The 14,866-nt window shown below is 32.3% G+C and overlaps 1 protein-coding gene across 1 annotated transcript in view; it reads right to left on the bottom strand.

Moving 5' to 3' along the window:
* Positions 1-6,679: 6,679 nt before the first annotated feature.
* LOC127716354 (serine-rich adhesin for platelets-like) overlaps positions 6,680-14,866 on the bottom strand; it is a 37,334-nt gene continuing 29,147 nt past the window's right edge. The window contains exon 5 of the mRNA XM_052222525.1: positions 6,680-14,234. Coding sequence (XP_052078485.1) covers positions 12,742-14,234 — 1,493 coding nt within the window. The 3' untranslated portion in view covers positions 6,680-12,741. The remainder of the gene's footprint in view (positions 14,235-14,866) is intronic.

The raw sequence follows: 14,866 nt of genomic DNA, 5'->3' as shown, positions 1-14,866 counted from the left end.
TTGTATAGATCTTATGAGTTAAGCCCTTTTCAACTGATTTTTATATTTTGTTCTTATGTTGTGGGTTTTTCTTTTGTTGAAGGCTGTACGGTTGCCTATAATTGCTTACATCCACTTCATTTGAACTCAGTTGTCTCATTGGTAATCATACCACATCTCCTTAGTTTTATAAGGTAATGAACCATAACTGAAGGTACATGGCCAAATTACATCTGTTGAAATAAGAATGGCAATGGTCATATAACTGCATACCAAATATCGTTGACTTATCTTTTGTAGTTCCCTTGAACTTACCTACACAACCTACACAACTTTTAACATGTAAACTATGCAAAAGTCAATGAACCATGATGAAGGGGTGGTACCGCATGATCTCCATGGAAATGAGATGTGCATATTCTAATACAACTCTGATACTTGCAAGTAGTTGTTTATCTTTAATACACTGACTTTATCACAAACTTGAACATGTAAACTATGCAAAAATTTCAAGACCATGACTGAGGGGGCGTGGCTGAATAATCTCCACAGCAATAAGATTTGTCCGCTCTTATACAACTATATACCAAATATTATTGACCTTCAACAAGTGGTTCCCTTTAAACTGACCTTATCACTTCTGGAGGCAAAGTTGACCACATACATATTTGACTTTCCTGTTTAGTTCCCTTCTAGTTTAATGGTCAACAATTTGATTTGGCTTCCTTAACTATTGGTCGCAAGCATAATAAAATGCTCCGCAGGGCGCAGCTTGATACGACCGCAGAGGTCGAACCCTGAACAGTTGGGGCAAGTATGGACACAACATTCAAGCTTGATACAGCTCTGAATTTGGATTGTGATTAAATATTTGACACAGCATAGGTTTCTGACACAGAATGAATGTGGTCTAAGAACTTAAAAATTTTAAATTGGACATTCACCTATTATGGTCCAATATCCAAAATCTAAATACATGGTTAGATTCAGCATATCAAAGAACCCCAAGAATTCAATTTTTGATGAAATCAAACAAAGTTTAATTTTGGACCCTTTTGACCTCAATGTGGACAAAGTTGATAACGGGGCCCAAAAATCAAAAATCTAAATACATGGTTAGATTCAGCATATCAAAGAACCCCATATAATCAATTTTTGTTGAAATCAAACAAAGTTTAATTTTGGACCCCGATTTGGACCAACTTGAAAACTGGGCCCATAATCAAAAATCTAAATACATGTTTAGATTCAGCATATCAAAGAACCCTAAAAATTCAATTTTTGTTAAAATCAAACTAAGTTTAATTTTGGACCCTTTGGACCTTAATGTAGACCAATTTGAAAACGGAACCAAAAATTAAGAATCTAAATACACTGTTAGATTCGGCATATCAAAGAACCCCAATAATTCAATTTTTGATGAAATCAAACAAAGTTAAATTTTGGACCCTTTGGACCTCAATGTGGACCAATTTAAAAACGGGGCCCAAAATCCAAAAACTAAATACACGGTTAGATTCAGCATATTAAAGACCCCAAGAATTCAAGAATAAAACCCCATTGAAATTGATCAAGAAATAAGCAATTTATACGAAGTATCTTCTTTTGCACAATACTGTGCAATTGAATATTTCTTGCTATTGCGCAATACTGTACAATTGACAATTTCTTGCTATTGCGCAATATTGTGCTTTTGAATATTTCTTGCTATTGCGCAATACTGTGCAATTGAAGATTTCTTGCTATTGCGCAATACTGTGCAATTGAAGATTTCTTGCTATTGTGCAATACTGTGCAATTGAAAATTTCTTGCTATTGCACAATACTTATTATATAATAATTTACACATCCTGTTTGGTGTGTATCTCCTACCATATCATTATAATTTGCTTTTAAATATAAATCAGAAATAACCAACTTAAAATGGAAAATTTTAAAAGAAAAAAAAAAGGAAAAAAAGAAAAAAAAAGAAAAAAAAAAAATCCCCCCCTCCAAATTCTTTGAACCCCCTTATGATTCATCACCCTCAAACTCAATCCCAGCCTTCCCTTTGTGGTATGGTACCTTGCAGTACAATTTCAGAGAGATCCATACACTTGAACACAAGTTATTGTCAGGAAACTAGAAAAATGCTTATTTTTGGCCCCTTTTTGGCCCCCAATTCCTAAACGTTTCAGGCAATTACCCCCAAACTCAATTCCAGCTTTCCCTTTGTGATATGGAACCTTGTAGTACAATTTCAGAAATATCCAAACACTTACACACAAGTTATTGTCATGAAACTAGAAAAATGCTTGTTTTTTGCCCCTTTTTTGGCCCCTAATTCCTACAATTTTGAGGCAATTACCCCCAAAATCAATTACAGCCTTCCCTTTGTGATATGGAACCTTGTGGTACAATGTCAGAGAGATCCATACACTTACACACAAGTTATTGTCTGGAAGTTACAAAAATGCTTATTTTTGGCCCCTTTTTGGCCCCTTATTCCTTAACTGTTGGTACCATAACCCCCAAAATCAATCCCAACCTTCCTTTCGTGGTATTGAACCTTATGGTAAAATCTCATTGAGATCCATTCACTTAAACTAAAGTTAGAGTGCGAAAACCAATGTGTCTTCGGACGACGCCGGACGACGCCAGACGACGACGACATCGACGACGACGCCAACGTCATACCAATATACGACCAAAAAAATTTTAATTTTTGCGGTCGTATAAAAATTACTGGTGTTCATGCAGTATGCATAATACAGTAGATATCATCTTGTATGTTTATGTTTCAATCTTATCAAAATAACATCTATGCTGCCCCTCCTACCCTTCTGCAACGTGCTGGTAGAGTAGTGGATAACAAAATTAAATGCCTCTTTCAAAAAGGTTGGTTTATAATTCAAATGTTCTGTTTTAAACTGAATCTTCTGTTATGTGTTAGTTTGTAAGTAACTTGTGAAGGGTTGCATCAGGTTCCCTTCACACTGACCTAATCACAAACTTTCACATGTTAACTATGGTAAAATTTCATGACCATGTCTGAGGGGACGAGGCCAAATTATCTTCATGGAAATGAGATGTGCCAGTTCTTATACAACTGCATACCAAATATCATTGAATTCATGTTATAGTATGAGACCTATTGTCAGCTTCCCAGCCAAATTACTTGGTTTTAAAGTTTATTTTGACTTGTCATGTGACTGGCCTTATCGACCTTCACTTTGTCTTTATCTTCCTACTCAGTCACTCTAGTTCTCACATCACAGCTTTAGAAGGTGCGCAGGCATTATCAGCAAGGTCACAATGTCAGAGTAGAATTGATCAGCAATGTTATAATGTGTGAGGAGATGTTAATAAGCTTGCTTTCGTCAAGTGTAAAACTGTCTGAGAGAGGGGAAAAACACAGTAATAGAACAATAAACAGATTATTGGGTTTTCTATAGATAGTGTAAAATATGTAGGATACCCGAAATTCGGTGAAGAAATCAATGATAAAGTGACCTTGGAAACTAATCCGGACATCTAGAGGTCATCATACAGTTACTGTTAATGTCTCTTTTTCATAATTAAGTACATGTTATGATGATTGAACCATGTTCAGATAAAATAAAGTGGAATAATTAATGCCAGTGCACCTGTATCTCATCCTTCATAAAAGATTGTGCTTCTAGATTATCATATACAATAATATGCAGTAGGAGGTAAAATTTACTGGAAAATTTTATTCTTTGTTGACATACAATTGTTTCTTCCCAATGTTAACAAATAAATACATTTTACCATATATCTAGGAATTTTGGTGGTTCTAATTTTTGCTTGGCAGTAGATCTTTTACTTTGACATTTACCCCACACAAACATTTAACTGTTCATCAAATGCTTTGCAGATTAAGGCCTCTAATAAAGAACATGGCAAAAAGATTTAACTGCCCTATTTAAGACCCAAGTTGCACACAAAACATACAAGAACACAGAGTTCCAATTTCGCCTCAACGTTGCACATATTTTATCTATCCAAGGTACAAGGATAATAACTAAAACTAGACAGTGATGCCCGAACTCTCCACTCTGAAGTAACTGTATTATAACAAAGTCAATGTAGGACTTTCTTTGAGATATTATTGTGTCTGGGAGACACAAATTATGCCCCCCCCCCCCCCCCCCCCCCCCAGATGCAAAGTGTTATTTTAAAATACACAATGTTGAGCATGGGAGCACATAGGTCTATGGTTCACTGTAGGAGGAGTTATCCGGAAATGCTATGCACCTCTTATGCAAGTATATACTCCAAAAATGACAAAGTTCAACTTTTTCCCAAAAGAGCAAATATCGATAAAAATCAAAACCCTAGCCACATTCAAACCTTCAATATATGTACAAACAGCCAGCAAAGTAAAAACTTCCTAGCATTCAAACTGTAGGAGGATTTATCTGTAAACATTATGCACCTCTTATGCAAGTATTTATTTATCTGGAATAACTATATACCCATAATGGGACAGACGGACAGATGGACGGACAGGGGTAAAACAATATGCCCCAACTTTCAGTTGCGGGGAAATAAAAACACATTTTTTGTTCTTTAAAACTTTTCAAAAATATCTTAGAGATATGAAGGCTTCAGAGCAAATGCAATGCGATTTCTGTTATAATTAATATTTCCAAGGGGCATAAATCATTAAAAATATTTGATCAGCACTGATTTTTAAAATTTGACATTGATGATATAAACTAAAAACATTAATTTCATAAAAATCGGGCAAGAATTGTACACATGAGAGCACTAACAATGCAATTTTTCATATAATCAATATTTCCAAGGGGCATAACTCTTTTATAAAAAAAATGATCAACACTGATTTTGGAACTCGTCAAAGACATTGATGATATAAACCTATAATATAAATTTCATAAAGATCTGTAATGAATTGTACACGTTAGAGCACTCACAAGGCAATTTTCGATATAATCAATATTTCCAAGGAACATTACTCTTTTAAAAATAATTGATCAGCACTGATTTTTGAACTCGTCAAAGACATTGCTGATATAAACCTATGATAAAGTTTCATAAAATTCTGGCAAGAATTCTACACATGAGAGCGCTTATAATGTAATTTTCCATATAATTAATGTTTCCAAGGGGCATAACTCTTTTATAAAAAAAATGATCAACACTGATTTTGGAACTCGTCAAAGACATTGATGATATAAACCTATAATATAAATTTCATAAAGATCTGGCATGAATTGTACACATTAGAGCACTCACAAGGTAATTTTCCATATAATCAATATTTCCAAGGAACATTACTCTTTTAAAAATAATTGATCGGCACTGATTTTTGAACTCTTCAAAGACATTGCTGATATAAACCTATGATAAAGTTTCATAAAATTCTGGCAAGAATTCTACACATGAGAGCGCTTATAATGTAATTTTCCATATAATTAATGTTTCCAAGGGGCATAACTCTTTTATAAAAAGAATGATCAACACTGATTTTGGAACTCGTCAAAGACATTGATGATATAAACCTGTAATATAAATTTCATAAAGATCTGGCATGAATTGTACACATTAGAGCACTCACAAGGCAATTTTCCATATAATCAATATTTCCAAGGAACATTACTCTTTTAAAAATAATTGATCGGCACTGATTTTTGAACTCGTCCAAGACATTGCTAATATAAACCTATGATACAAGTTTAATAAAAATCTGGCAAGAATTGTACACATGAGAGCGCTAACGATGCAATTTTCCATATAATTAATGTTTCCAAGGGGCCTAACTCTTTTAATAAACTGCTTCGCCGAGTGCAGCTAGATACAACCGCAGAGGTCCAACCCTGAACAGTTGGGGCAAAAATGGACACAATATTGAAGGTTGATACAGGTTTGAATTTGGATTGTAATTAAATATTTGACACATTATAGGTTTCTGACACAGAATAAATGTAGTCTTTTTTTTCTTTAGAAAATTGACAATTTCTTAAAACTTGAGATAAAAAAATAAACCCCCCCAAAAAAATTTCAATTACCCCCCCCCCCCCCCCCCCCCCCCGCTTTCCTCCAAAAAAAAATATTTGAAGAGAATTTTCTTTTGAGGAAAAAAAAATTGCCCCCTCCCCCAAAATTTTTGTTTACCCCCCCCCCCCCCCCCCTTTTCCAAAAAAAAATAATTTTGAAGAAATTTTCTTTTTGTAAAATGTGGTACAAATTAAGAGACATCCATACACTTAAACACAAGTTATTGTCTGAAAACTAGAAAAATGCTTGTTTTGGACCCTTTTTGGCCCCTAATTCCTGAACGGTTTGGGCAATTGACCCCAAAATGAATCACAACCTTCTACTTGTGGTATTGAACCTTGTGCTCAAATTTCATAGAGATCCATACACTTAAACTTAAGTTATTGTCCGGAAACCAAATGTCTTTGGACCACGCCGACGTGATACCAATATACGATCGCGCGGTCGTATAAAAATAATTGATCAGCACTGATTTTGGAACTCGTCCAAGATATTGCTAATATAAACCTACTGACAAATGGACGGACGCCTGGTATTTCTATGTCCCCTGCAACACGTTGCACAATGGAAAATAACACAAAAATAACCCAATAGTTGGTAGATTATAAAGACCTATTTATGGGAAAGATCTAATAACAATTTCTCAACTCAATTGATATTAAATGAAACAACTCTCTTTTATGTTTAACAAATTTTATTTGTTAAATACCAGTACAAACTGTAGAACAATGTCAACTTTCCCATTCTAATATTTATTAACAGAAAAATCAAGGCAACAACAGCCATTATAGAGCCAAAGAAAAAAACATGCATACAATTCAATAAAATGATTTCAGCAAAAGCTGGGACCATTAGTAAAATACTTTTTGTTTAATGTGACTAACTGATATTTTAGTGTACATTCAGTTACAAGAAAACTACTATTTTTCTTTTTATATGATACCTAGGAAATTTTTCATATATATATAACAGTCAAGGGATCAGCTTGTGTAAGTCTGAATATTTCTTACTTGTTAAAAAAAAGGTTTAAATTACTTATCAAAGTCAGATTTAACCTTTACAAGTAAGATCCAACACACTCATATACATGTATGTAATAATGCTGTTTACATTTATTTTATTTACAGCTATAATACTTTATTGATCACAAATGTACCACATGAAATAACAAAAAAGTGCCATTAAATATGACAAAAAATATCTTGAGATGGTACATCATAAATAAAAAATTGTCTTTTCCAGACTTAAATGCACTGCTTTTGGTGACTTCTGAAACCCTGTTTTTTTATACTAAAGGGTAATTGATGAACAAAATTTCCCTGGTTGGGTTGCTGTTCTCTTTAAAAAAAAAAATGTGGTTTCAGTCTGACAAATGAAAGATGCACACTACAGTTTCAACACTTACTTTTATAAGTTAGACTACTACAGATAATGGTAACATTTAAAAAGGGGGGGGAACTCTAATTAAAAGTGTAGTCTGCATATTTTTACTTGGAGAAGCAAAAAAATGTATCTCAAGTTAATTTTACTCTCATTTGAACAAGTAAGATTCTGACTGACACCAGTGGATCCTCTGACTATATAAATCAAATGCTAAATCTTACTTTAGTAAAACATGTGACCAGAATTAATAGCCGATAGTGAAAATGGGAAGATATCAGCAGAACACATTTGTTAGAACTAAAATTCTATTTCTGGATGATTGAAAGCCCTTCAAAAGAGCAAGGGGAAAAGGTTAATATTGCAAAATTTGTATATTAAACGATATTACAAAAAGTACTTGCATGCATGAAATTTCATTGCATGAGTGTAAATCATATGCATAAAAACATTGAAGACCATGTTTTTACATTTTGTAAAATGGAAACAATTGTTCAGAATTTATTGGTACTTGTTTCAACTGAATGTTCCACACTGCTTTACAATACATACATGAAAAAAAACAAATGAATCAATGACAGAATTGTCAGTTCTTTTCAATACTATTAACAAAGCACAATAAAACAAATGCTGAAAGCTTTATAAGACTATTACATAGAATAAATAAAATGATCCATTTGTTTCAGATCTAAATTAAAAGTATTTTATAGATTCTACCACTGCACTACATGTGATACGATATTTATCCACTCTAGACAGTTAAATTTTCAAATTTAAAACGTGAGGCTTGCCAAGTGTTTTTAAATATTTAAATTTTAACTGTCGAGTGTATAAATATCGTTTTGCACAAGATTTGGTGGTGGAATCTGTTTCTATAATGACTTTTGGGAGATATATAGACAACCTTATTCCTTCTTTTCGAAAGATTTGCAAAAAGATGTGTTCTTTCTATGTGACGTTATCAGGCATGGTCGCCTTTTTTCATGATGTCACAATAGGAAATTCAGAGGAAAGCAAGAAAACTTGGTGTCATAATCCAATTTTGACCAATGAAGAACTGAGATCAAACGAACCACACGTTGATTAAATAAAAATAATCAACAGGTCAGGAAAAGGATAAATCGGGTAAGAATTAGAGAAACTTTTTTCTTAGTAGTAGCACTGTTTTCAAGTAAAAGCACTGACTGTTTTCATTTTCACATCTCAGGCCATGGCTAATCCTTTTTCTGCACCAGTTTTTGACTCTATTTACAGTTTTTCCCCCAAAAAAACAGCATTATAAATGAGAGGCTGATTCCCCTTTCAAAGTTTTGCTTTTTTTAATAATTGAAATAACGATGTGCCAATTTTTTTTACAATAAAACAAAATGTCTATCTTTTGAGTTTTTGTGTTGTTTGGTTGCTTCATTGGCTTTTTCCAAATCTTCTCTATTCATAAAAATTTAAAGGATTTTTCAACATAGAATCAAACAATTATTTTTATATATATCTTGCTTCTAACTAAGGAAAGATAATTCAAAGAAAAAATCTCTTGCTTGTGAAAAAATACTATAGGGTAGATGTTTTGCTTAATTTTGTCCTGTAATTTTCTGTCTTTGGTGGATAGTTGTCTCATTGACAATTCCACATCTCAATATTTTTATAAAGTAAAAGAATTGTGGCCTCAAAAAGGGGCATGAATCAGTACTTGATGCTAAATGAAAACAGTTAAATAAAATGAGTTACTAATCTTCAGCACAGTTTGGTTGAAATAAATAATAATAAAAAGCACCACTTTGCAAAAAAATAACATATTCTAAACATAATAATTAATTTTTAAATGCTATTTTACATTGTAATGTATAACTCAGAAATATCATAAGCTGCATAGAATAACCATAACAATACAATTGCTTTTTAAACAAAATGTAAACAAATCGTAACAAGTCAAAAAGTAACCAGAAAATCGGCTCAACAAAGTGTAAATTATATATACATAAAATATTACATTGCATAATAATGTTCAATAAATATATATCAACTTTCAATAGATTATTGTGTAGAAATTCCAAAAGGGAAATACTTTACAGTTTTGTAGTAAAAATCTGTGGTTGAATATTTGAAACCCTTATATGTAATAAATAGATCATCAATCGTTAAATAGATAAAAACATACATCTACTTACCTTTAAATAAGGGAGATAACTTGTTGAGATTCTGTGTACTGTAAATTCAGAAATTATTGTGAGGTTTTTAGTAATGCGAATAATGCGAGTGGATGAAAATCGCAATAATAAGAACCCGCATTTTGATATCTAATACTTATATCTGTATGCAGATTTTCCTGAAATCGCAATAATTAATCTTGCATTTTAGTCCATTCTTCAAAAATCGCAATAATAAATGCACACAATAATTTCTGAATTTACAGTATCTCATTCAATTCTTAAGTAATTTTTCAAAAGAGTGACAGAGACTACATTTCTAAATTATATAACTTGTGTCCAATCTTTTTGTCATGTATTATTTCAACAATAAAATATGTTATAACTAAGAAAAGATATGTGTGCAGTTGCATTTTAGTTCATAAATTGTAAATACATGTATAACATAAAGGGAGCACAAACTTTCAAAAAAAATAAGCAACAATTTGCATTCGTGTGGTAATGTCATGAACATTTCTTGATGTCATGAACATGTATTTCAAAAAAACAGAAAGCACAAAACAAAATTCACATGCTGGGAAGGAAAAATTATATAATAGTTGGAGTTTGGGTTTACATTGTTAAAAGTACTGTAAAATCTTAACAATACAAACCCACAAAATGCAATAGCTGTTCGCTATGTGAGTGTGCGTTGGTCTAAAACCAAATTTTTCAATCCTGACTTCCGTAGAATTTTACTGATTTTTTTTAGATTTAGAATACATAGAGATTTATCTCTTGAGACTTTTAGACATACAATTAAATAGATTCATTTATTGGTTGAAATGTACTATTGAAGGTACAAATATAATTAATATTGACTCCTTAAGCTCTCTAAGGAAATCAAAAAATTGGCTTGTAGTACATTGATAAATTAATTACTAAAAGAAAAGTTGAAATTTCACTATTTTGTTTTCAATTTTTACTGCAATTATCATTCATGGTTGCCATTTAGTTGTGGTCATATAACCAAAACAATGAATGATTCAGGAATGTCAAAAATGATTATCTATAGTTTTGAAGAAAAAGAAATTAATAGTTTTATTCCGTCTCTACATAATCCAAAAATTTGTAAGGGTTCCGCGGAACCCAGTGTCTCGCCTACTTTTGCTGTTAATCACAGGCTCAACAAAAATGAGGAAAAAAATTAATAAAAATATTCCTCTCTATACTATCTTTTGATTGTAAGTAGCTTCTGTCCAAATTTGGGAAAAATCCAGGATAGTTTATGAATCTAATAAATGTTTTAAAATAAAAACTTAAACTGCCGACTGTTATGTAATGTTAACTGGAAGAAAAACTAAGTCCATTTATAAGTAAAATACGGAAAAATGGAACAAAATTTTAACAAAATTTCCTTTTAGATACTAGCTTTTAATCATAAACAAGCTTCTGTCCAAGTTTGGTACAAATCCAGGATAGTTTAAGAAAGTTGTTAAAATTTTAAAAACTTTAACCACAGAGTGAATGTAATGTTAACTGGCAGAAAAACTAAGTCCATTTATAAGTAAAATACGGAAAAAATGGATTTTTTTTTTTACAAAATTTACTTCTGGAAACTATCTTATGATCACAAACAAGCTTCTTTCCAAGTTTGGTACAAATCCAGGATAGTTTAAGAAAGTTATTAAAATTTCAAAAACTTTAACCACAGAGTAAATGTAATGTTTCCTGGCAGAAAAACTAAGTCCATTTATAAGTAAAATACGGAAAAAATGGAATTTTTTTTTTACAAAATTTACTTTTGAATAATATCTTATGATCATAAACAAGCTTCTGTCCAAGTTTGGTAGAAATCCAGGGTAGTTTAAGAAAGTTATTAAAATTTCAAAAACTTTAACCACAGAGTGAATATTTGTGGACGCCGCCGACGACGACGCCACCGACGGAATGTAGGATCGCTATGTCTCGCTTTTTCGACAAAAGTCGAAGGCTCGACAAAAATAGAAAATGTTCCATTTGTACCAACCATGGCCATTGATTGGTATACAGCTTCTAGATAACATACAATATCTAAATAGAAAAGTTTTTTTAAACTTTAAAAATTCTTCAGACCAGTTTGGAAATGTTTAAAGACAGAAAGGCTGTGTTCCATTTCACTGATGATTATTAGATAAGAGACATACATTATATAGTTTTTCACTAGTATAGCACCTAAGTACTTTACAATTGCAGCAACTCTAAAAACAGATTCTGATAAAAGAAAAAAAAGGACTCTGAAGACCTGATATCAATTAATATAAATTATACAAATTTCGGCTCGTAATAATGATTTTACCCTGCAGTTCTAAGTTTTAGCGGAATGTTGTTACTGTACATGCTGTAACTTACCAACAAATAATAAATATAGTGTTAAAGTTCAACAGTTCTAAAAACAGAAATATCCTAAACAGCTATATCCTAGTATACTTTGAAAATCACAGGTCACTTAATTTTATGTGTTGACAAACAATGCTGAAATTTTTAACGTGGATTTTTGTCTCCAGGAACAAAAATTTTCTCTCCTTTATGGAAAACAATACAGCATAACTGATATATATCATATAATAGCAGAAGAGATCTATGTGGATAACTTAACTGATATATATCATATAATAGCAGATGAGATCTATGTGGATAACTTAACTGATATATATCATATAATAACAGAAGAGATCTATGTGGATAACTTAACTGATATATATCATATAATAGCAGATGAGATCTATGTGGATAACTTAACTGATATATATCATATAATAGCAGAAGAGATCTATGTAGATAACTTAACTGATATATATCATATAATAGCAGAAGAGATCTATGTGGATAACTTAACTGATATATATCATATAATAGCAGAAGAGATCTATATGGAAATATTTTTTTGGGGTTCAGAACTTTGCTCACTGACTAGTTAGCCTCTTCTCAGAATGGAATTACTGATTGATTATTAATTTCATAATGTCCAGTGGCAAATATTTCATGCATATTCAAATAAGAGAACTTACTGAAATTAAATATCAATACAGCAAGCAGTAGACTTATCAAAATGTTTTGGCACAAGAACTAAATATGTAGACCATGAAATGAATATGTTGCAAAAAAGCCCATAATTACACTCACATATTTATATCTAAATATTGCATGCAATCAAAATCTTATCATAATCACAGAACTATTTCAAAATACAATTTCATCTAGATATTTTCTTCTTTGGTCTAACTGTCCTTCTAGGTCCAGAATTTGGAGAAATAGATCTATTCTGTGTTGTTGGAGAAAAATCTCTAGCTGATATAGTTGGCAGATTTGCTGTTCTAAAATTACAATTTGACTGTGTCGGAACATTGGCATTTCCTGTACTGAATCTCCTATCCACACGAACATTTACATTGCTAGAAGGGGGGAAGTTATTGGTATTAGATGGTATGTTAGAATCATCTCGGACACCTCGACAGACTGTTTCCATTGACTTTATAATAGTATCAACTCCTATATCTCCCTCGTCGGACACCATTGCCATGAGTGTCGCAGTATTTACAACAGAATTATTGTTCTTATTACCATATTCTGTCTTAGGTTTCCTAGGAAGACCTCGGTTGGGTAGCACAGTATTTGTCCCTGTGGCAACAGATGATGTCTGAGGGATAAAATCTGCAGTACTTGGGACAGGAAAAGCTTTAGATACATTATCATAAGTCTCTAGCCCTGGAGGCGAGTACCCTGCAGCTTCGGCACCTGACGTTATTTTAGGAACAACAAAACCAACATTAGGTTTTGGTATGTTTATGGAGGTGGTAGTTGTCCTTGGCTGACTATTAGAAAATTTACTATGTGATGCTGGAATAAGCCTTTGAGAAGCTTCCGATGAACAAGGAGGTGCAGTTATCATATTCTGTTCACCATTTGGAGTTGATGGTATGACTGTAGATGAAAACCAAGATGTTGTGGTTGTCATAGGATTTGGTGTAATGACATTTTGTTTATAACTTGAAACCACATTTCCAGGGACAACAGGCTCTGATGCAGCACGAACACCTCTCGGTATAGGCACAAAATTTGAGGCTGAATTTATACTAACAGGAGTAGGAGCTATTCTAAATGAAGCGGATGAAACATTTGAAAATGATGGTTGAGTATATGTGGCTGATGTTGGTTTTGTTGATGTATTGGTTGATACTGGAGGAATATTAGGAACTACAATATTTGGTTGAATATTGTCCTGTTCTGAAACTCTTCTTAGACTGGGATCTAAATTCCTTGGTTTTTGTTTTTTAGTCATAGTTGACCTGGTGACTGTTCCTTCATTATATGTCATAGAACTAGGTGATTGTGCAAAAGATATTGGCGGAGTTTTAGGAAGATCTTCTCTGGATGACTGTCTAGATGACTGTGTCGTATTAGAAAAGCATTCATTTTCTCTGGATGACTGTCTAGATGACTGTGTTGTATTAGAAAAGCATTCATTTTCTCTGGATGACTGTCTAGATGACTGTGTCGTATTAGAAAGGCATTCATTTTCTCTGGATGATTGTCTAGATGACTGCGTCATTTTAGGAAGGCAATCATCTTCTCTAGATGACTGTCTAGATGACTGTGTCGTTTTAGGAAGGCAATCATCTTCTCTAGATGACTGTCTAGATGACTGTGTAGAGGAAGGTCCTGACGAAATTTCATCTGGCATAGTACCTTTAACAGAAATTAGTAATCTCAAATCTGTTACAACATTTAGCCCGGAATATCAAAAATATTATTTTGCACAAAGTTTTCCTTTTTAATTGAGTTTGAAAATAAAGTTACAATATAATTTTTATGCTTTAAGAGCTGCGCCATGAGTGCATATGTCTGTCTTATTTTGAAAACAATAAAATCAAATAATCATATGATATATCCAGAACAACAAATCTGATAAAATTAAGACAGAGGTTGTATTTACAGTTGGCAAGATCGTTATAATATCTCACAGGCTTGGTGAAAAACTGAATTTGCACAGATAAAGAAAAAATTGTTTACATTTTGACAAATAAGTCCCATATTTAACTTTTATGTGATATATCTGAAATTAATTGAAAATGCAGAATAAATTAAATTTCTAATTTATATCAAATATCCTAAAAAGAATAGTTTTTACACAATGTTTGGTTTCATAAAGACAAGCTCCCTTTCCATTTTACAATTTTCAAATTTTTCATTCCAGAGATATTGACACATTGAAGTATGACTAGTGAAAAATCTTCTTCCTTAGAAATTCTTGAAGTTTTTTGACAATGTGATATTAAATAATGACAAGCTGTCTTTTCATTTCAATGAATTTCAGATTA

Source organism: Mytilus californianus, unplaced genomic scaffold (assembly GCF_021869535.1).
Source record: "Mytilus californianus isolate M0D057914Y unplaced genomic scaffold, xbMytCali1.0.p SCAF_9, whole genome shotgun sequence".
NCBI lineage: Eukaryota > Metazoa > Mollusca > Bivalvia > Mytilida > Mytilidae > Mytilus > Mytilus californianus.
The sequence above is the reverse complement of the archived record's forward strand: the minus strand, read 5'-3'. Positions and strand labels throughout refer to the sequence as shown.